At 47.9% G+C, this 23,214-nt stretch overlaps 1 protein-coding gene and 1 pseudogene across 1 annotated transcript in view; one reads left to right on the top strand and one right to left on the bottom strand.

Annotated features, from left to right (window-relative positions):
* Window positions 1–23,214, top strand: part of LOC116943508 (neurobeachin-like) — a 529,072-nt gene that overhangs the window by 471,959 nt on the left and 33,899 nt on the right. The window contains exons 36-41 of the mRNA XM_076067757.1: window positions 16–124; window positions 1,095–1,261; window positions 5,955–6,079; window positions 7,113–7,259; window positions 8,880–8,906; window positions 14,012–14,148. Of these exons, the coding sequence (XP_075923872.1) occupies window positions 16–124; window positions 1,095–1,261; window positions 5,955–6,079; window positions 7,113–7,259; window positions 8,880–8,906; window positions 14,012–14,148 (712 nt within the window). The remainder of the gene's footprint in view (window positions 1–15; window positions 125–1,094; window positions 1,262–5,954; window positions 6,080–7,112; window positions 7,260–8,879; window positions 8,907–14,011; window positions 14,149–23,214) is intronic.
* LOC142925061 (protein mab-21-like 2) lies at window positions 14,145–19,289 on the bottom strand (annotated as a pseudogene).

Genomic DNA, 23,214 nt, shown 5'->3' with positions numbered 1-23,214 from the left:
CACGCCCGGCGCCAGGCTGCTGTGCCACGCGATGAAGGACCACATCGTGCGCGTGGCCAACGAGGCCGAGTTCATCCTCAACAGACAGCGCGCCGAGGACGTGCACAAGCACGCGGAGTTTGAGGTGCGTCCTTCCCGTGACCTCCCTCTGTGGATGAGTCACTGTGTATGGCGGTTATCTTCATTGCAAGGTACCGTGGACTACTGGCGGCCCCTCGTGGCCTTTAGTGATGCCCCTGACGTGCGGCCCCCAACAATACACAACAACACGTGAAGGCACCCCTTGCAGGCAGTGTGGCGGCCCAAAAGCTGCTGATGCCTTACCGGCAAAAGTGGCCTCCCTCTGAAAATTAGTGATGAACACTGGTGTATGGCATTGCTTTGGGTGGGTGACAAAATAAGCACTCCATATCAAATTCCCAACAGCAGTGGAGTACCCGCTCCACTGGACTGACACATGCGACATATTTTAACCTTGTGAGGCTTATTTAATCAATTGCATTGCGACATTATTGTCATTTCCGTGGGTGCGCCCAGAGGTACTAATAACCTCATGGAGCACAGCTCCTCCACAAGTTTGATTTAGCTACGAATCTCATATTTGCTGGAAACATCCAACAAATCTTACTGAAATGTCAAGCGACTTGTCTAACTTTCCTTTAGTCCCTTTATTAACAAAATATATACAAAAAACACGATGCTATTTGGCAAAGTTTGAGTAAATCTCCACAACACGGTCCCGATCTGTGGGCTCTCAGATCGAAGGTTTAACTTGCACATCAAACCACACTCAATTGCACCCGGTATGCACGTACCAAAGTTTATTATACAGCATTAAACTTAAGTTGTGTAGCTTTCAGTTGTGACCTGGAAGTTGTTGTTTTTTTCTCGCTGTGAATTCCTGTAAACTTGGTGTACATTGGAAGTGCATGCACGTACAGCGTGCAAAGGGAATATATCTAGTGAGAGTATTTACATCGGGAATATACGGAAGTGAATGGGTACAAGGGCTTAATGTTTTCATTCCCCTCTCTCCCTCTGTTCACGACCTTCCACCTCCATCCCACCGCCTCCCCCCCCCCCCCCCCCCCCAGTCGCTATGCGCCCAGTACGCAGCGGAGCGGCGGGACGAGGAGAAGATGTGCGACCACCTCATCGGTGCTGCCAAGCACCGCGACCACGTGACGGCGAACCAGCTCAAGCAGAAGATCGTCAACATCCTGACCAACAAGCACGGCGCGTGGGGCAACGCTACGGCCAGGTAGAGCTCGGCAGCGCCCACCACGGACGCGCGTGTCAGCTGTGGTCACTGCCAGTGCTGCCTTACCGAGCAATCATCCTCTCTTTGAGGTCGCGGCCCTTGTCCTTGGAAAATGTGTGTGTGTGTGCGTGTTTCCCAGGACATTACAAGGCTTTTGTCAGTTCCGTAATAATAATGCGCCGCTCAGGACACGGAATTTTCGTGTTGTTGTCCCATGCTTTGGTGTTGTGCGATAATTATGGCATCTATGATGTGTCCTGGTTTTTTTGTACATCAGTGGGTGGCGCTCCGATTACCATGGGCATGTTGGGCATGGAAATGTAAAGGAGATGGATGGGCAGAGAGCTGCCATCCTAACTTTTGGATGGTGGGGCCAAGTCTTTTGCTGTGCCACCTAGATAATTGTTTCACAGCCTTCAGGGGCCACCTTGGCTACTCATCCTTGGTCTCCATGGCCACTTTGATCCCCTTCTAACTTCGACATTGTTCCATGCCACTGCCCCTGCACAGCACACTATGAATTTACTGGTGTTGACCCTCAAGTTTAATGCTTTGTATTTTCATGTTATGTAAGGGGGAGACTATGTGCCCTAATTGCACCTGATACACTTGGGATTTTATGCTATTATGCCTCTTTGTGCTGCTCTGGAGTGATTGAAGTGCAGCAGAAACCCATGCCGCTTGAATTATCTTGAGACGCTGCTGCATGTGGACATTACGTAAATCCCAATTGCGAGTGTCATTCTGTGTGGTTTTTTTCCATGAAGTTTCCTGAATGTGAGATACATTTCGATATACAATTCTGACCCTTCAACTCAAATGACATCAGCAAATGCATATTCACCTTCGTTTGTCCGAAGCAACTGTATTTGTCTTTCATCCTGGCCATTTATCTGTCAAATTTTCTGGATTGAAAACTAATTTATTTCGAGCTGCTTTTTGTGCTTAGTTTGTTGTCCTTCCCACTGCACCTCCGATTACCACGGTTGACTATATAGGTGCAAAAGTAGTTCAACATACAAGTCAGACCATTTACTCCGCTATTTTTTTTTCATACAGTTTTCAATTTGACGTTAGTCTGGCCAGGATAATCCAAGGACCTACGTGATGGAATTGTAGCCGCGGTGCGACATATAACAATACTCTCCGCTATTTGCAATGAGCAGTGCCTGCATTCTGCAAATGCCTGGGTAAACAAGCGTGATAAAAACAATTTTTTTAATAATAATGCTAGCTTGGATTTGTGGCTCGACATGTTGGTGCCTGGGGCAAGGTGCCACCCCTCGGTGCTGGACTGCTGACGCTGCCCAACCCGAAAGAGAATCGAGCCACCAGCTATCATAGCTTGCTTTGTTTCCAACAAATTGGCTCCCCGTTCAAGTGGCGCCCTCCCTGCTTGTGCCACCTATATACAGTACTTCAGGGTAGCCTATGCCACACAGCGTAAGAGTTGACTGGTGAGTGTCGGGTGAGTGTAAAGTGAGTGTGGGCATATGGTGCGTGGTGTCTGTTGAGTGTGATTGTCCAGTGAGTGTTAATCTTGCTGATGTGAGCCTGGTGAATGGTGCACGTCTGGTAAAGGTTACGTCATCCTGTCCTTAGGACAGGCTGCCCTCTGTTGTGATATATTTTAAAAGCATTGTTTTGGTTATATTACCCACTTTCTGCTGTCTAGGTGGGATTGTGGCTGATCACTTGACTAACATTCTGAAGGTTATTGTTAAAATGATCGAAGGTCAACTCAGCAACCATTCTGCATAATAAAATGAGTACCACTTTGCGGGATGTAATCAGTCTTCGCCCACTGTATAGACGAATCCTCATCACACACATTTGGAATATCCACCGGTGATTCAAGGTCATCAGTGAAGATAAGTATCATCCATAATCCGTGTGAACATGGAAATACTTTGGCTGTGCTAAAACAGGATTGAAAAGAAGTTGTGCATTCCTAACACGCTTCTGGAGGAAAAGCACCTCCTTGAACTGTTAGTCAGGACATTCGTCCAAGGCATGTTCCAGAGCTCCGACATCGAGGCTTAAAATACATGTACTGTACTCCACGCAGCAGCGGCAGTTGTGGTGAAAAAAAAATCCCAATGCACGAACAGTCCTCTGATCTTGTAGACAACGAGCCCGGAGGGACACGTTGAACGCAGACGATCGTTCTCACCGTCGTCGTGCCCGACTCTGGGTTCTCGCTCACCCTGTTCACGTCTGCCCTAATGACTGTGACCCTCGACTTAAAAGTGAATGTCTGTTTCGTTGTTTGGCACCGAGCGTTCTGAAGCAACTTGTGATGAACGCGTCCATTCAGTACAATTAGGAGTACTGTGGGAAGCATCGTCTTTGCTTTTGAGTAACAGCTGACCAGAGCCCGTTTCTCAATCCGTGTCATGATCTTTGACTCCACTTGTTGTGTCTTTGGATATTCCATGGATTGGTGGTTTCGGTAAAAGCCCTACGGCTCGTTGGGCAATGTTGACATGTTTGAGAGTATAAAGCATCCTCCACATACACCTGTACAAAATAATATAACAATAAAAACTCCTTTGATAATCCACTGCTGGTTGAGAGCGTTCCCATGCCATGTTAGTTATGGGAATTGTATAACCATATTTCACCATGCTGGTCAGTGTGGGTTGATGAAGGTGGAGGGCCCAGGACAGGTTCTGAGATCACTCACCACTGATTTTGTCCATGGCTGTGAATCGAACTCAGGGTCCAGCTCCACCCATACCAGATATCGCAATGAGAAGCATATTGCCATGACTAGTTTAAGTCCGAATGCCCTCACTTTCTCAATGACTTATTGGTGGCCTGATACCATGGAAATCATGGGGTAAGTCATGCACACCCGGTGGTGTTCCCGATCAATGTGTGTTCCTGAGCTAACCAGGCGAGACAGGAATGTGGTTGCTGATGTCATCTGTGGTGTGGTGCTTTAACTTACACATTGCAGCATATCTGTGTGACAAACTCATGTACGATTAAATAAGCCTGATTGTTAAACCATTTACCCTATCTGTGCCACGCCAACATTGCTCTTGAAAGGCTTGGCGATTGGTGATTTAAAAATAATTAACGTCATTAATTCACGCGAATTGCATTTGTCGCAATCGGGTTGGCCTAGTGCTCTCCGATGGCCGGATTCGATGTTTCCAATGCGGGGCAATTAGCAGGGGGTGGGAAGTTAATAAATAAATGCATGATGGTTGTGCTAACATTGCTTTAATGTGTGTAGTTGGCAGTGCGTGTCAGAAGTGCAGTTTTTTTGCTAGCTGCTTTTTCGTTTTGGGCTTTTGTGCCTTTGCTCAGCAACCATGATTTTTTTTTTAAAAACTCATAAAACACATAATCCTTCTGGGTTGGATACAATTTTTACTATTTCGGAAGTCAGCGGTAATTTTTACCCACATCAAGAGAGTCTAACTCCTGCTATAGAAATCTCCTATTTCCACCCCAGGATTGAGGGGGGGGGGCAACGGCGGGGATTATTGCCGCAATAAAAAACTCGTTTCAACAGGGGGGGCGCGACACTTTACATTTTTTTGAAATTGCTTTTTTTGTTACTGGATCAAAAAAATAAATCGGCCAAAATTTATGTTGGTGGAGAACCGCAAATGGATGAAAAGCACGCACCGGTTGTTCTTTTCGACGTTTTTCCACTGCTCTTTTACACGTTAGATTGTTTTTAACCACACGGTTGGCTAACGTTGCCGCCTTATTAGGGGGAAATTACGGGCCCAGGCGCGAGCGTGGCCGTGGTCGCGTGCGCGAATGTTTTATGCCTGTTGAGCGTTCTCTCCCACGGGCACACGTGCGTACGTGTGTGTGTGTGTGTGAAGCAATTTTAAAATCCACACGAGAACATTTTTGACGCTGTATGAGAATTCTGTCTGTCCTTGTTTCCCTCTGCAACAGTTTTCTTTTAATTTCCACAGCCCTATGTACGATTCTGAGTGTTGTCACTGCAGCAGGATTGGAATCATCGCGGTGTATGTGACCCGGTAGAAGAGCGGAGGGCTATTGCCATTGTGACCAAGCCCCACGGGATGCCCTGCACCAGAGTGGCTTGACCGCTGATTCCACGGCCCGTTTATTTGATTTGATTCAATGCCCAGCCCCTGATAATAATGTGCTTTGCCTTAACCGTTTGAGGTTGCAATGCCTGTGGAAGTGCATTCCCTCTAAATTATAGGCAGAACATTGCATACCGATGTGAAATAGGTTTGGAGACGTACTAATGGTACCCGACGTCAATATTCACATCGGTGAGTTGACCAGCATTAAATAAATGGACCAGAACGTGTTCCAAATGTGAGCAAGGGTCATGCTTTCAGATGCTTAATATGCCATGACCCTAGGGTCTGTGGTAAAAAAAAAAAACACAAACACTTTCTAACGGTGAAAGCCAGTCTCCATAGATCCACAAAGTGGTGCCCATTTATTTGTTGGCACTAAACGGATGACAGGCTGATTCTACCCCCGACTGCCCTTTGCACTTGCGTCCTTCCAAATCTGAGTCACCCGATCAAACCACCGTGGCACGTCACCATTAACCTGGCCAACTTTATGCTCTCACACGGTGACAACCAGCCCTCCGATCGGAGCCAACTGTCGGTCACTCCGCGTGCGCTGCGCACCCGCGCGCATTCCGTCGGTCCGACCCTGCGCTGTCGCTCCCACTCAGCCGCCTGCAAGAGTTCTGGAGGCTCGACTACTGGGAGGACGACCTGCGCAGACGCCGGCGCTTCGTGAGAAACCCCTTCGGCTCGGCGCACTCCGACGCCACCCTGCGAGCGGCCATCGAGCACGGTGAGCGGCGAGTGGCAGCGCCGCGCCGACCTTGACCCAGCGATCCCTTCGCGATCATTTACATTCCACTGTCGGGGCAGCTCATTCGGTAGCGGTGATGTTCAAGTCATCTTTCATGTACACAGCCTGCAGGAGTATTATAGGGGAGGAGGGGGCAATGTTGCTGTGCGTTATGGCCGGCTCATTTTGAACGACGTCAGGGATCTTTAACGTGCACCGCTGTGAATCAGCCTGCTCATATTTAGCGGTGGATACACGCGCAGTAATAGCCAGGGCTGCCTGCCAGATCCGCCACAACAGGGGGACGAATTGCCCTACCATTAGTAGAACGGCTCTCGACTTATTTTGTTGACCCTGACCTCTGACTAGAATAGGAACGATTGGGTACAGCGCCGCGATGAAATATTGCGGGGGATTTACGATCGCAGAGGAATGGCCACGGGACGTTGGGTAATTGCCGCCTCCCCTGCAGGGGGTGCTATCTCACTTACACAGAGCCACACAGTGCGCGTGCCCTCGCAATCCCACGATTATTTACGTGGTGCTCGTCTGCATCGGGGGTTTGGAGCCGGTAGTGGAACACGCAAACAAAAGCAAGCTTGCCAACCCTACCGATTTTTAAACCCTTTTACCGCACACCGATTTTTTTTTAAATAAAAAAACGTAATACATTTAAAAAAAAAATCAGTCCTAACGTCTCTCTGGGGTTGATACATTGTATACCATATGTGTGGAAACAGCATTCCCTGCAGAGACTATTCCCAAGCCCAAAAATAAGAAATTGTCTCAGGGCAGTGAAGAAAGATGAGCACCAACCTACTTTTCACTTAAGCATGAGTGACATTTCTCCATTTTCACACACACAGTGCTCCTCGCATCACGTTTATTCTTAATTTGTGATGATATTTGTTGGGATTTTTTGTCTCTACATCAATACTTTTCCAACTCCCATTTAAGCGGGAAGGTGGGTACCTCGACTCACTCTAAACTCCCCTCACCTTGAGCTCTGCGCTGCGTGGTGTTGCCTGTGCAGGAGCGGACGAGGATGTGATCAAGCAGGCCCGCAAGGCCTTCCGCGCCCAAGCCCTCGCCAACCAAAACTCAGAGAGCGAACTCCTCTTGGAGGGAGAGGACGATGCCCTCAGCCTCATGGAGGAGAAGGAGCTCGACAGCATGACCGGTCAGTGGGCACGGCGGTGGGGAGTTGACGTCACGTAGCTGGTCTGACGACCGGGCAATTATTGTACGAACACGCGAGTGAGTGATTACGTGTGTGGACGAGCGTCCTGAGTGGATATGTGCGTGAGTCTTTGAGTAAACGTGTCAGCAGTTGGATGTCTGAATCAGAATCTTTATTTAGAACGGAGGAATCCGATGAGCTGTGATCAACAAGTTATGCAGCCTGGTGGGAGCTCTTAGGTAAGTGTATGCGTGGATACATTTCCCGTTTGAAGGTACAGCATAACGGTGTATTGATGAGGGGATTTGTGAGTGGGTATGGGATGAAGGTTTTGTGCTGGTGAGCGGTTAGATGTGCAAGCGGCCTGTGTGTGTATAAGTAAGCAAAGAACAGTAATGCGAATTGAGTAGAATCTGTGGTTGGGTTGGCGAGTGAGCTGGTTGATGAATGTGGATGGGTGAGCGTGTGATGAGAACCCAGGAGAGTGGGAGAATGAGAGGTGAGGCAGCGGGGTTGGTGGAATCATCCACAGCAACAGTAAGTGGGAACACGGCGTGTCGTCCCAGGACCGTAGCTTCTGAGTTGCAAACCGATATTTGGAGTACAAAAAAACAATCGTCTAAATATGTCTTCCTTTCTGCAGTGCTCTGCACCTCGTACAAGCTCTGTCACATTTACCGTTAAATTTAACGTTTTATGGAAGCTCCCTGAGCCTTGTTGATGTGTTGGAAGAACGGCCATTCATTTCAGCACAGGTTCTAAGCACATATTCTGAGGGAAAGGACCTGCTTAACAAAGCTGCATTGTTAAAGTATTTTTTTATATATATAATGGCCAAATTGCTGCTATTTTCTGTATGTGCATTAAGAAATGGTGGATACACCGTTTCCATCAACACATTACTGAGTCTCTTATCCTTGAATACATCCTAAACGTATCTGGCCTGCGGGATGGCTAAAGCTCTTTGCAGGCAGCCAGACTTTTACCGTAACGCCTTATTTTCCAGATTATAATATGCTCCAGGAAAGTAATACGCGCCCCAGAACCTGTGCCCGCTGCCAAAAAAGTTCCACAAATCTGGTTACACTAACACCTAGACAATTATTCCCCGTATAGCCTCTAAACGACTTTTGGGGCAAGTGCCATGAGCGAACACCAATAAAGGCTGGTACCACACACAGGGGGGTGAGTGGCCAGCACTACGCCCTGCCACCTTTTGTCTCCCACACCAGGTGCTCATTAAAATCTGAGTCGACCTAGGGGTGGCCCATGACCGGTTCAGATATTCATCAACGATGTTGGCCGCCGATGAGCGGGAATCGAACTCGGGTCACCGGGTGCATAGCGCAACGCGCTAACCGCCGCACTGCCGCTCACACATACGCACGCACGCACGCACAGCAACCGCATCACAAGATGCGCGCTCAGCTTTTGATTTGAAATGCATGAGGGGAGCAGTGCGTCATCAGCCGGAGAACACGGTGGACAGTGTTGTATTATTTTGATATCACGACGTAAATCCGCTAAAGTGGTTCACGTGACATCCTTCTTGCTATTGTTTACGCTTGTTTACTTCGGTGAGCCATTGCGTCACGTTTATTGTTTCTTCTCTTGTTTCAGATTTTATGTTAAGGTTGTCGACTGCAGGCAAGTGTTGCGCTGAAGCAACTCCATCCTGCTGTTCATTTATTTGACCGGTCTCTAATGCTTTGGATAACCTTTCACTAACTACGCTTGTTTTTTCCTTGCCCGTAATCACTTGTTTTTAACATTTGTTCATATAAAAAGTTCAATCTTGATTTGAAGCTTTCGTGACTGCAGGAATCCATACTCTTTGGTTCTTTCGGTAAAGTCACGTGGGTATAGAATAAAATAAGAGAGCGGCCTCTATGAGGCCTCTAGGAGGCCGCTTTCCTAGCTCACTTTTACATGCTAATCCTTCACGTTAACATCACTAGCCCGGCCACTTCTTTATAACCCTTGAGCCACACCCATTTCAAACTTTTTTTAAAAGTCTGCCTCAGCGGCAGACCATGCTTTCCCACCTGATGACGGACGTCGTGATTTATTTTATTTTATACCTACGTGACTTTACCGAAAGAACCAAAGAGTATGTAAAGGTTTATTTATTGTAACGCCACCGGTTGAGGATCTAGAGATATTTTGGCTCGAGGACTCAATTGGGACCTCCTTTGCCACTACCAAAATATGAGAATAGGTTTACCCCCTTTTTTGGCAACAAAACAGGTGTTGAGTTGTTAAAACACCAAACTGAAACCTTTTACAAGGAATCATGTCTGCATTAACCACAATGCTTCTAGTCAGAATGCAAACAAAAAACATACTCTGCTAGTATATGCATTGTCTTTGAAACTGATTGGTCCACACCAGAGACAGCTTTCTTTTGAGCCTAGTCTCAAAACTGTGTTAGACCATGCAGACATGATTCCTTGTAAAAGGTTTCAGTTTGGTGTTTTAACATCTTAACAGCTGTTTTGTTGCCAGAAAAAAAGGGGAAAACCCTATTATCAGACTCGATTCACAATTGAAAGGTTCACAGGTTCACATACCGGATGGGAATTATCTCAGTCCATCATCTTACAGGGTTGATAAAAAAAAATGGGTACAACTTTGGTAAAAGTCAACAGTGGTCATCCTGTTGAAATACTTGCCCCGTTCAATGGAATATGGAAATCCCACTACCGGTTTAAGGTGTGACCATCTGAGATGAGTGTCACTCCAGCCTCATTTGAACAGCGCAAGGCGTTAAGATTTGAGGTAGGAACACCGATGACGGGCGTCTTGATCCAGGTGTGCACACAGGCCGAGTGGTGGCGGGTTTAACGACACATTTATATTTAAGCGATCTAACCCAAAAAATCTACATTATGGATGATATTTGTCGCAAAAGCCTACGTGTTAAAGCGCACAGGCGCAGACGTTCGTAAAAATGTTTGTGTTTGTGACGTTTTTCCAAAGCGTTGATTTTTATTTCCACCAATCGCTGCTGACTTTTTTGTATGACAAAAAAAGTCGTGTGGGTCAATGGTGTCCAACGCGTTTGGGCACATTGAGGTCTACTTCTGTACTTTAATTGCACTGTTACACAGGGTTTTCAGCAATGTAATATGTAATGGGTAATTCGTAAATGTGTGTTTACTGTCACATGCAACCATCTATAGGGGTAGAATGAATAGACGTTGCGCCTTTGTAATGTACCACTCACATTGTGTTTATCAATATATACACATTCTTCTTTAATTGCATTAGTGAAACCAAAGGGGATTTGGTTATTTGAATGCAATAATGCTTTGAACAAGTGTGCTCTTTATATCCAGTTCCTAATTCATTTTATGCAACGATGTGCAACTCCTGTGTCGGCGGCTTTAACGAGGAGGCATTGATAGACTTAGAGCCAAATCAGGCTATCGATTGAAGCTCTTGCTCCAAGCATCCTAGTCATACATCTGCCCGTTTGACAGAGCAACCGGTCTGGTGGCTGACAGGCAACAGCTGTCCTGACAGGGATAAGGACAGCTCAAACTGAAATCTGGCTGACTGCCGCCCTCTCGAAATGCTAAAGTGCAGCAACACGTTGCTTTACACGAAGGTAAAAGTGCAGGATTGAAATACCCTGCTTTGGCCACTGCTCACGGAATGGCCTCCGTTAGAGGGCGTTCTATAGTGCCCCTATAGAAGGGTATATTGGCCTACTCTTCCATTCTGGCCAGACCACAAGGAGGCGGTGGGAGTACCCACACTTTCCCCCACCACACACGACCTGCCAATTGACTAGCCGTGGTTGTGCACATTTATACTGCTGGGTGAACGGAGGTAAGGGCGATTCAATAAACTTGCAGCATTGTTTCAAATACAGTAGACGTAATCTAACACATTAACACAGCTACTTCAATGCTAAATTCTTCTGTTGATATGTAAACTTATTTGTCAAGGCGCTCTGCTCCTCCCACCCAGCTTAATAGACATTGCCAAGCTTAGCAGTGTTCATTGGAGCGCTGTCTTCCCGACAGTTCTGTTTCTTCACCTGAGGAAGGCTACTTGTGTTGTGGCCGAAACGTCGTGAGAATTTTATTTTATTATGTTTTATTTTTATTATTTTATTATTTCCCTTCTACGTGACTTTACCAAAAGAACCAAGAAGATTAATCCCTGCAGTCACAAAAGCTTTAAATCGAAATTTAACAGTAGATGTATTTTAATTGAACCCCACCCCCTTCGCCTTACGATTCGGTGATTTATTGTGATTCAGCGTTGCAATTCCATTCAAGATGTACTATTTTTATTACATTGTGGTGAATATAGCGGCCTGAAATGAATGCGGTGGGGGGAGGGGTGCATGTGAAGCCGTTGCACCCGACGTTGAAGAATGAAGAACACAAGGATTTTTTCATATACGTGCACGTGCGGTTTAATAGTGGCTTAGATATAACACATTTTCTCGTGTGGCATATGTCAAATATTTATCTCTTGTTTTTATTTCTATAAGCAAATTGGCTTGGTTACAGTTTACTTAGTGACTAATATATAATAAGTTTATCAGTATTGCAATATGTAACGTATTATTATTACGTGCTGAATAATGACACGATATATTTATTGACGTCACGTATTGCTCACTGTGGGCAAGACAGATTAAGTGACTGTGTTGGCAGTGGTAGACAAGCACCGATCATCAAAACTCATTACTTTCAACACTGGCACTCTTTATGGCAGAAATGTTTCCTCGGGTAACAGTTTGGCCGCTCTTCAGACAGGCGACTGCGATAGAGTACATCGTTTTGTGTTGAGGCAGCTTTAACATTAAAACGTTGCTTTGAAACGACCTTATAACAGGAGTCACATAATTCATGAGTATCATTTTGCATGCCAAGGCAAGGCAGATAGTTTGTAAAAAGTCCTGGATTCAGATTGAGCGAAAGCCCGAACAGCCGTCTCGGTGTCCATTGAGGTACAATAAGGGAGAATCAACGCCCACAGTAACCAGCCAATTCATTTGAAGAGATTAAGGAGGCAGCCGTATGTCCTGGGGCCTCGGGACACTGAAGTTATCTGCCCCAAAAACAGACATGATCTACGGTGCCTGGAATTCCGAGCAGGTTTCCACTGCTGCTCCAGAGTGCACCCTGAAACGACTCTTCGAGTATTGCATCAGTGCACAGGTTTGTGTTTAATATTGGTCTTCTTAAATGATTTATGCAATTTGAGAACCACGATGCATTGGCATCCAAGACACTTGTGAACTATTTAATTGCCGAATCTCATCTTTATTGCAAGATCAGCGGTGGTTAGTTATGGAGGGTAAATTGTATGACAGCAGGCAACTGCAGCTTTTTTAACATGATCTGCCAAATCCTGTCTCATCCTGTTCTTCCTCAGTGGCGAGATGATAACTACCTCGCCTGGTATACAGGAGGTGGTTGGTTCGATCACCACCCTGACGGCTGTATATTTTGAGTTTGCATGCTCTCCCTGGTGTGGCGTGGATTTTTCTCCGGGGCCTCCGGTTTTTTCCTCCACATTTAAAATCAACGTGCGTTTAGAGTATTTGGCTGCTATAAATTCCCACATGATACGCCTCTTCGTTGGGCCAACATTTGTGACCAAGTCGCTTCTGAAAAAGAGCTACATGGCTAAGTGGGCCTTACTTGGTAAAATAAAACATTGTTTAGTTTTAGTTTGTTCCGGAGAGGTTGTGTAGTGAAGGTTAATTTCCTAGGAGGAAGACTGCCTGATTGTGCAACAACTCTGCCATTTAACAGTTATGATTGCCATCGTGAAGTATAATCAAAGTTCGCCATTTTCTGTGAATTTGAATTTAAATATCCTGTGGCATCATTTATAATCCATTGTATGTTGTTGAGGACATAGCCCAAATGACGATACTTAAAATGTACCTACAATGGCTAATTTAACATTTAAATACCACATTTGCAAGCTGCACTGCATTGTAATGAAACCCAGCTTGAATAATCTTACAGTGTACACGTATGCTTAATGTGTATGTCTGTGTGTGCCTATAAATGCACAAAATGCCTGTGTGTGCGTGGCTGCTTCTGTGTGTAGTGCATACTATGAGCATGCATTTGTGCATATTCATGCATGTATTAATGTGTACTTGTGCGTGTGTGTGTGTGTATGGCTGCACACACGTGTGCGTGGTACATTTGCCTACTGGCATGCATTGTGTACCCTGCACTCGAGAGTTCCCCTGTGCCCTCCATAAGTTGTGCAAGTTGGAGTTTTTGGGGTTTTTTTTTTTTTAAACCAGGTGAGCGCTCAAAGGACCAGAGAGAGTCTGTCATTTGCAAGGGTGTAACCTGGGTACGGGGCGATGATTTCCATGCGTAATCTCGATTGAGTAATCTGTGGTGTAATTCTCGAACGTGGGAAAGTGGGACTCTGACGCTGGCGCACGATGGCCTTACTCTTGCGAACAACATCGGGGGGGGGGGGGAGGGGGGGGATCTGTAGCGACGTCCGGCGTGAAGCAGACGGCGCGTCGTAGCTTTATTGCCGGTTATCACACCGGCAGTAATAACTGGGGTGGCCGCTGGATTCGAACCGCGAACATCCGCGCCGATAGGCAACTGCACCCCCCGCTGGGTTCTGCCCCTCCCCCCCGGCATCCCCCCCCCCCCCCCCGACATCTCATCACATTGTGCTGTGTACTTAAACCTTGGCGTACGTAGGGATGAACGAGTGGGTTTTGTTTGGTTCGTGCGTGCGAGCAGGACCGGTTGTGATCAGCACTCCCGCCCAGCTGGTGGCACCGGGGCTGGTTGCCAAGGGGACGCTATCCATCACGGCCACGGAGATGTTCTTCGAGGTGGATGAGGAGGACCCGGCCTTCAAAAAGCTCAACCCCAAAGTAAGCTCCCTGCAAATGTAAAACTGTAAACTCGCAAATGTGATGTTTAAAAATACTAAATGAGCTCCCGCACCTCCAATTAGCATGCTTGGCTATGTACGGAGCTAAAGAAGTTCCAAATACATATAAACTATTTTGTTTACTATTACAATTTTTGCAGGTAAGGCCCATATAACTCCTTTTCAGAAGTGAACTGGCCCCAAATGAAAGCTCAACGTGGAAATGTATAGCAGCCAAATATTCTCAACACGCGTTTATAAATGTGGAGGGAAAGCCCAAATGTGTTTTATCAGTTTTTGCGCCGGGTTGTCTGTACGCTGTGTGCGGTCGCGTGTCTGCCTCAAAGTTCAAATATCTCCCCCACGATTGGTGGCGCTGAGCTAGTGGTAGATATTTCCCCGTTCGCATGGTCCGTTTATGCTGGGTACGTACTCGAATCTCGACTCAATCCATCATCCTCTAGGGGTTGATCAAATAGGGCTGTACACCTGTGAAACGTTAACGGTGGTTGTTCTTATGGATATGCGCTGGCCCTGAGTGGAAAGATGTGGAGGGTTATAGTAATGTCTCTGGTCTACCTATGAAGATGAGGACTGTCAAATAATTTATTATAATCAATTGAGAAACATGGGACCTTTAGGTGGCTATGTTTAATGTATATTTGAGAAAGCACCTACTCAGCCTGGTCAGCATCGTGCTTGATCTCCTATGCCTGCCCAGTGTTTATGTTGACCAGAGCTTGCCCAGGTTACTCATTTTAGGCTGAGTTGACTTCAAAGCGACTCAAGCACCAACCGCTTTTGGTGTTATGAGTGCCACGTGTGATGTGGTCCCACACTCACATTCTGACGTGAATTACCAAGCCATCTTCAACTCACTGGAAGAACTTTGCCAAAGTAGCTATTTAACATGGTGAGATAATTTTTTTGTATTTGAGAGACACGGTAAATATTATAGATACATTTCATAGCGACATTCCATCTACATAATTGTTTATAGATATGCGTTATTTACTACATTGTTCATCGGTTTGTTTAGGTGTTGTACATAAATCAAGAAAATCACAAATATGCCTTTAAACCTTCATCAAGCGTCACACGTGTGTAACGTGCCACTCGACACATACACTAAACAAAAGTAAATTGAAACTGAGCAAATCTGTTGTTAGTTTGCAGGATTCCAAATGCCATGGACGATGTTCAAAGGAAGATATGTTCACTCATGTGCCGTTATTTCTTCATGGGGGTAGGGGAGGGAATGGTGGTGCAGTAGTTATCGCGCTGCGCTATGAAAGCAGTGATCTGATCCCCATCCATGGCCCACACCAGTGGGGAGTGATATTTAAACCGGTCCTGTGCCCCCTCGTACACCAAACTGTCCTGACCAGCATGGTGAAATATGGTCGAACAACTAGCATGACTGTTGTGGTGTGGGGAGGCCTTCATCCAGCAGTGGAACTATAAAGTACAAATAATATGATTATCTACGTGCATACAGTGTTACACAGCCTTCATAGATAGGGTAGTGGTGCTGGCATAGGCTGGCGATGAGTCGTGGGGATAAATCGATTCACCCGCTGGCGATTCAAGGTATTTAAAGTAAGGATTCGATTGTTGAGTTAACAATGGTGTTATGATTGCAGCAGCCTCTAGTGGCGGGGGAGGGATCACGTGAACACATTACGTCCAACACATACGGCTTGAAAAAGGTTGATCCTTCCACAGGAGTCTGTGTCACGTGATGTATTGATGTATCATCACACCCCTGATGAGCAGCAGCTACTGCTGCTCACACGCAAGCTGTATGTGAGAGCCGACCGCAAAGCCCGCGGGCCTCATATCGGAAAAAGTGGCGCCACTTTTCAGTTCAGAGCACATGACCGTATTTTCAACCGTCGTTATCAGAATTCAAAGCAATACATTGATTGTTTTTTTGTTATTACAGCTAGTTCAGAGTAATCTTGCATGTTAAGGAAATGTGATCACTTTGAACGTTTCGTATACAGGTGGGAATATCGATTAATCTGAGAGAAAATCTCTACTCACCGCACCTGGCTCCAAGTGACTTGCCAACCGTGTCGATTTGCTATGTGGACAAAGCGATTTTCCAGTGACTTAGTGCTGTGTGAATGAGTTGTTCGAGGTGAGCGGTGAAAAGTTCTAGCAGGCTGGCAATTCAACATCGGGGCATCGATGGACCAAGTGTATTGCACTTTAAGTGGACTAAACTAAGCAATTTTTTTTTATTTTACCAGGTAAGGCCCACTGAGCTATATTGCTCTTTTTCAGATGCGACAAGGCCACAAATGATTGCTCAGCAAAGTGGCTTATCACGTGGACATTTATAGCAGCCAAATACTCTTTAAGCAAACTGTCTAAATGTGGAGGGGAAAACCGGATTACCCGGAGAAAAATCCACGGAGAGAACATGCAAACTACAAATATACAGCAGGCCGTCAGGGTCAGAATTGAGCTCGCGACCTCCTGCATACCAAGCGAGGCAGTTACCATCTCGCCACCGCGGACTATATCAAAGAAATAAAAAGAAGCACCCACTGACACCAGTGCCCTCAAGGTCACTCAACTTTCTCCTACGTCTCGACGACAGGCCACTGGCCGATAGACCGCCCCCTCGTGCGCCGAACGTTACCCACGGCGCGGCACAGCCGCCGCCCGAAGCCATCGGAGCGTGTCGACGCTCGCCGGGCCGGCGATGAGCGGCCTGGCCAGCCTCCACGCCCGCTCGGCCGCCCTCTCCAGCGCCGCGCAGCAGCTCCGCGCCGCGCACGAAGAAGTGCGGGCACCGGCGGCAGCGCAGGCACGAGAACGAGCCGCAGCAGCGCGCCCAGCAGGCGCTCGCCGAGGCACGTGTCGGCCCACTCCGCGTCGCGCGGGTGCTTCTCGCACTCGTGCAGCAGCAGCAGCAGCAGCAGCAGCAGCGTCCGCACGAGGCAGCCGCCCGGCACGCCGGGCAGGTGCCTCTCGCGCAGCGCCGACAGGACGGAGAGGCACTTGCGCCTGCAGCCGCCCTCCAGCAGCGGCTCTTCGGCCTCCGTGAAGCGCAGCAGCCACGCGTCGCCGTGCCCCGCTCCCGCTGCCCCCGGGTAGCTTGGCCCTGCCGTTGGCGTTGCCTCGCTCCACGCCGCCCTTGCCCAAGAATGGGTCGTCCTCGGCAGGCAGCAGGGTAAAGCCGGCCGCTTTGATCTCTGCCATTCGCCTTGGGCCTGGCCACTGATGCATCTTCTTCATCATCATCAATTGCTGCTGCTGCAGCAATTGATGATAATGCTTCAGAAGCTGCTGCTGCTGGCTGTGGTAATAGTGGATTTGCTCATAGTCACTCTTCTGCTGATAGTGACTCTGCCGATCGTGACTCTGCTGATGGTGGATGTGTTGGTGATTGCCCCGATGAAGAAGGCTTTCGTCGCAGTAGCCTTGTTGTTGCGGCTGCTGCTGCTGCTGCTGCTGCTGCAGCTGCGGGAACCACTGCGAGGCGCACCGAGGCCACACGGCGCCGGAGCAGCGGAACGCCGGCGTGACCTTCACCACCCCGTTGTCCGGCACACCGATCAGCACCTCGCCCGCCTCGGAGGGCACGAGGCGCACGTCGTCCCGGCCGCACGGGAGGCGCCTGCCCAGTGCCTGCGTCACCAGGGCGCGCAGGCGGGAGCGCAGCTTGCTCGCCGACAGGCTCCCCGACGCCGTGATGAACTCCACCCACGGCGACATGCTCCTCTCGCGCCCGTCCGCCAGCTTGAGCAACGCCCGGCCGCCGCCCTCGTTATCTTCGTCCGCGAGGCTGAAGACCTCCAAGGAGGTCTGCAGGTTCAGGTAGAGCAGCATCTCGAACTCGGAAGAGGGGGGCGCCCCGTCGGTCACCGGCAGAAGCCCACCGCAAGCATCCACGGCCAGCTGATGAGGGCTACGATGGGGGTGATGTTCGCCCGGTGAGATGATCAAGCGAGGCTCCCTGGCTCCGACCTCCCGCAGGACTGTGGAGACCGCCCGGGCGATGTCGCGCGCTGCCCCGCACGGCAGTTGGGGTCGCGGGGCACAGTGCTGCCGATGGAAGGCGTCGAGTCGCACGGAGAGACTCTGCTGCCACGGCATCATCACTCCGCTGGGACGGCATAGCCTCGCTCGCTCCTCATCCTCCTCCCTCTCATCCATAGGAATGCGGCTTCTAACTCGACTCAAGACACACACGTGTGTGTGTATATACACACACAGGCTTATAAAGTTCTCGCCTCTTAGTAAGTGGTACCCAAATCAAGGGTACAATTTAAACGTTTAGCAGAAATGTCAACTTTTCTTGTGAACGTATATGCATACACTTGTCTCAGAATGTTATCCTGTAAACATTCAACATTGTATTTTACACTTTAATTTATTTTATTTTAAACCATACATGTATTTTTCGTAAATTTCACCCGTGATATTTGACCATTTATCAACTTGCTACGTTCTTTACATGAGACGGGAAATAACAGTAGCCTGCTCTTTATACACGACTTTATAAACCACAAGCCAGGCTGCTCATTTACAGCAGCAGCAGCTGATGAACAACGCATCAGCATCAGCAGCAGTCCTGATGAACAACGCATCAGCATCAGCAGCAGTCCTGATGAACAACGCATCAGCATCAGCAGCAGTCCTTATGAACAACGCATCAGCAGCAGCTGATGAACAACGCATCAGCAGCAGTCCTGATGAACAACGCATCAGCATCAGCAGCAGTCCTTATGAACAACGCATCAGCATCAGCAGCAGTCCTGATGAACAACGCATCAGCAGCAGTCCTGATGAACAACGCATCAGCATCAGCAGCAGTCCTGATGAACAACGCATCAGCATCAGCAGCAGTCCTGATGAACAACGCATCAGCATCAGCAGCAGTCCTGATGAACAACGCATCAGCATCAGCAGCAGTCCTGATGAACAACGCATCAGCATCAGCAGCAGTCCTGATGAACAACGCATCAGCATCAGTCCTGATGAACGACGCATCAGCATCAGCAGCAGTCCTGATGAGCAGCGCCACTGTTCCCGCTGCACTGCTGGCCGCGTGCCTGGCTGTGTGAGCACCCTGGCTCCGGACACAGCCGCTTTTCATTGTGACCCCTCCCCCCCCCCCATGCTAACGAGGGAGAGGGAAGCCCCCCCCCCCCCCCCCCCCCCAGTACGGATTGGTCAGGGCCTAGCAGGGAGTGGGCAGGTCTGTCGGGGTCAGTGGAGTGGGTGGGGGGGGCTATGGTGTGGGGGGGCAGGGGTGTTTGATGGACAGGTATGCGCTGACATCTGTGAAAAAAAAGAGCTTTGTAGCTCATCGGATTCCTCCGGTGTAAATAACGATTCTGGTTCTGTAAGCTTACTGCGTGTGCTTGCACGGTCGTGCCGCTGCTGTGGAGCTCGCCACGTGCTATGTGGTGGCATCGCGGGCACTATGGTGGTATACAGGAGGTCGTGGGTTCGATCCCGACCCTGACTCCTGTCCAGTATATTTGGAGTTTGCTTGTTCTCTCTCTCCCCGTAATAGCGTGTGTTTTTTCTCCGGGTCCTCCGGTTTTCCCCTCCACAATTAGAAACATTCGTTAAGAGTATTTGGCCGCTATAGATTTCATGTATTACGCCACTTGGATGAGCTATCATTTATGGCCAGGTCGCTTCTGAAAAAGAGCTATATAGCTCAGGGGACCTTACCTGGTAAAATAAAAAAAATAGTTTAGTTTTAAAAATATATAAATATTTTAATCAGATATGGTGTCTGACGTCTCACACATCGTCCTGGGAGCTTCTTCAAGGAGCGTGCTGGAAGCTTCTTCAGAGCCTGTCCATGAGAAGCTCCCAGAATGTGAAGCGAAACGTTGGGATATCATGCCTAGCAGCATGCGGTACGCCTGGGAAACACATCGTAAAGCTGTAGAGCACAACCGTGAAAACCCACACAGTGTACGATGGTGGGAGTAGATATTTTGGAATTGGGTGACAGTATCGAGTGGGCCAGCTGAGTCTTGATCAACCAGAACATGGATAAGGAATCCAACATGTTACCTGCATCCATACATTTCCGGCTGTATGGCATTGACGTTGTGGACCACGCTCGTTAAGATTGTTGCGCGATCTTTAATCTTCTCAGGCGGGGCAGCACAATCGGCTAAATGCCAACGTTCTAGATTTCTCCCGACCTGTTGGTGGCACACAAGAAGCAGTTGGACTTGTTGGCGTCCAGTTGTTGTCATCACGGAACAAGAGGAGGCGAACGGTTGCTTCCGGCAAGTTGCGATCCCCGTTATGAAAATTCAAGACTTCTGTGACACGACAGGGCATAAGAACGTCAGCTGGGGAGTGCGCCACTTGAAGCAATAGAATACGCATTCAGGCGACCGGGTGGTCGCGTTAAACAAGCGCAAATTAAACAGAAACCTTTCTACATCTTGTTCATCGTTAATGCTGCTCTATAACAGAAACATTCACGGCGCATTGACAAGTCGGGCAACGGCCCTTGCTAGCGGAGGGCAGCCTCGCAGCGCTGAAATAGAGACCGCACTTTACAATGCGGTATCTTGAAAGCAGAAAAAACTAAATGACATAAACACCATAGAACAAGTTTTATTATTTAAACTAATTGAATAGAAAACACGCTTTAATTTACTCTCAACTATTTAAATTGTTTGTTTGATAAAATGTATTAATTGTTGTGCACACACACACGCACACACGACCGCGACTTAACAGTTATCACATATTTACGTATGTTTGTTGAACTCATTTCGCACTGTATGTTTGCCAATTGTGGTAATCGGAAGTGCGGGGAGAAGGACAACAAACTTAACACAAAAAGCAATTCTAAAGGAATGAGTTTTCAATCTAGATTTTAAAGTGCATAGCTCCAGTGGCTTCCTAATATTGTAAGGAAGAGTATTCCAGACAGCCGCAGAAGTGCATCTGATGCTATGGCGCTTTAATTCTAGGAGCATCTCTAAAATCTCTACAGGACTAACGGTTCACATGGAATGACGCAGATGAAGAAGCAGCAGATATCTTAGAAGCTCTCTAAGGTGACCGAGCAAACGTCGCAGTGAAATGGAACATTTTAATGGGGTTAAAATTGGATAAAACGTGAAAGCCAAAATGCAGCGTCTGGCCAGACGTACGCAGTTGTCTTCTACCCCAGAGCCTGTTCGTGAAAAACTGTTCATTTAAACCAAGGGAGGATTCTCTTGTTCAGCCTCAACAATGATAGCTCCCTGCTGATTGTGCATTATTTCAGCTTGATCTCTGATTGACTCTCTGGGCTCAGGAGTGGCTGATTGGGAAGGGGTGGGGGAGGAGGTGGGGGACAGAGGTTGAAAGGTGGAGTGATGGCGCGTGATGGGTGGCCACAACTATTGATTTGCGTGTGGTAAAGCGTGTGTATGGACATGTGTGTGTGGCGCAAAGGTTAGCCCGCTGCACTATGAACCCAAAGACACGAGTTTGATTCCCGCTCACGGCCAAGCAACACCGGTGACGATTATCTGAATGGGTCCTGGGCTTCTCCTATGTCGACTCAGCCTCAAATGAGTACCTTGTGCGATGCGTAAAGATCACCACTCAGGAGACAAAGGCGGCCGGGCGTGGTGCTGGCCACCTACTCCCTCGTGCGTTGTGCCGGCTCCATCATAGGTGCTCGCTCACGGCACTTGCCCCAACAGTGTGTTGAGGCTACATGGAGGGTATTTGTCTTCTGCGCACGTGGAAATGTGTAACATTCACCATAGCAGACACACAGCACTACGAATGCGTTTGATTCTTGGTCGTGGATTGCATCACTGGAAAGTGGTATCGGAATCCGGTCCTCGTCTTCCTTAGGCCAAATCTGGTGTGATTGCAAAGTCTGGCAATGGCTGGGCTTGGTGCTACCCACGCTACGCCTTGGAGTGTCGTGCTGGCCTTCATAGATGTGGAGCATTGCCCTACATGACCCTGTGGCGGAAAATGCATCTTTTGCGTGTGTATCATCAACGTGTGTGTTTAGCTGTGCTCACGGAATACAAGCAAGAATCATTTTTGCACGTACATGCAGTATGCGTGGCTCAATCATGAGGACTCACTCAGCGTGTCACTTTCCTTAGCTGTGTGCGTGGCATATTTGCTGTTGCACGTGAATGTGACATTAGCAGACACATACATTGAGAATATATGGGAAGCCAACGTGTGTGTATTCTGTGTGTTGGAAAATTGCATATGCAGGGTAATAACAGTAAACAAAGGTGCAGCTTTAGCAGCAAAGTAACGTTAAGCATAGATGTATATACGTAATGGAGATCTCGTCAATGTCATGCAATTATCAACATTCAAGAAAAATGCATACTCGAATACGTTATACACTCACATCGTATAACACGGTCGAGAGTGATTGGGTGTTACTGGTAGGTCACCGCTTGTACTGTAATTATATCACTAATTAATAAATGTGGCCAGTAGAGAGGAAAAATGAGCTTATGCCACTCGTTCGGGTTGCCCGTGTGTGTCTGTGTGTACATTAAACACATCGCAATACAAGTAATCGTGACATCCGAATGTGCTCTTATCTAACTTGTATACTCAAGTCATCTTTCAAAAGCCAAGGAGTTAAAGTTGCCTCGCTGCTGACGCAAGTGCTGGGGCATTGCTCCTGCGAGTGCCCTATAAACCAGTGGTGGAAATTCTTTAATCCCGTCAAAAGGGGCCATGCTATCCGTGTGTCGATCACTACCAAATTCCCAACAAGTGGTAGTAGGAGTAGTAGTAATAATTATAATAATCGCATCACCACCAGAGGGATGATGGCCTAACTTGACTCATGGTTGGTGGTTTAAAACTTCAACCTGCCGGTTGTGGATCGTGCTCTCAATCCGCAGCGCCGTACTTAGAACGCACGTGCAGCATAATGTAGCCGTCTCCATCGTCGTCGTCAGCCACGGTCGATCCACTGCTAGGTGAAGGCCTCGCCAAATCTGCCGCCCCCTCTCGCGACTCTGCGATCCAACCATCTGCTCGTAGCATAATGAGCAATTATCATCATTATCGGAATTTCATTGACAAG

Source organism: Petromyzon marinus, chromosome 18 (assembly GCF_048934315.1).
Source record: "Petromyzon marinus isolate PM22_M1 ecotype Great Lakes invasive population chromosome 18, UKy_Petmar_22M1.pri1.0, whole genome shotgun sequence".
Taxonomy (NCBI): Eukaryota; Metazoa; Chordata; class Hyperoartia; order Petromyzontiformes; family Petromyzontidae; genus Petromyzon; species Petromyzon marinus.
The sequence above is the reverse complement of the archived record's forward strand: the minus strand, read 5'-3'. Positions and strand labels throughout refer to the sequence as shown.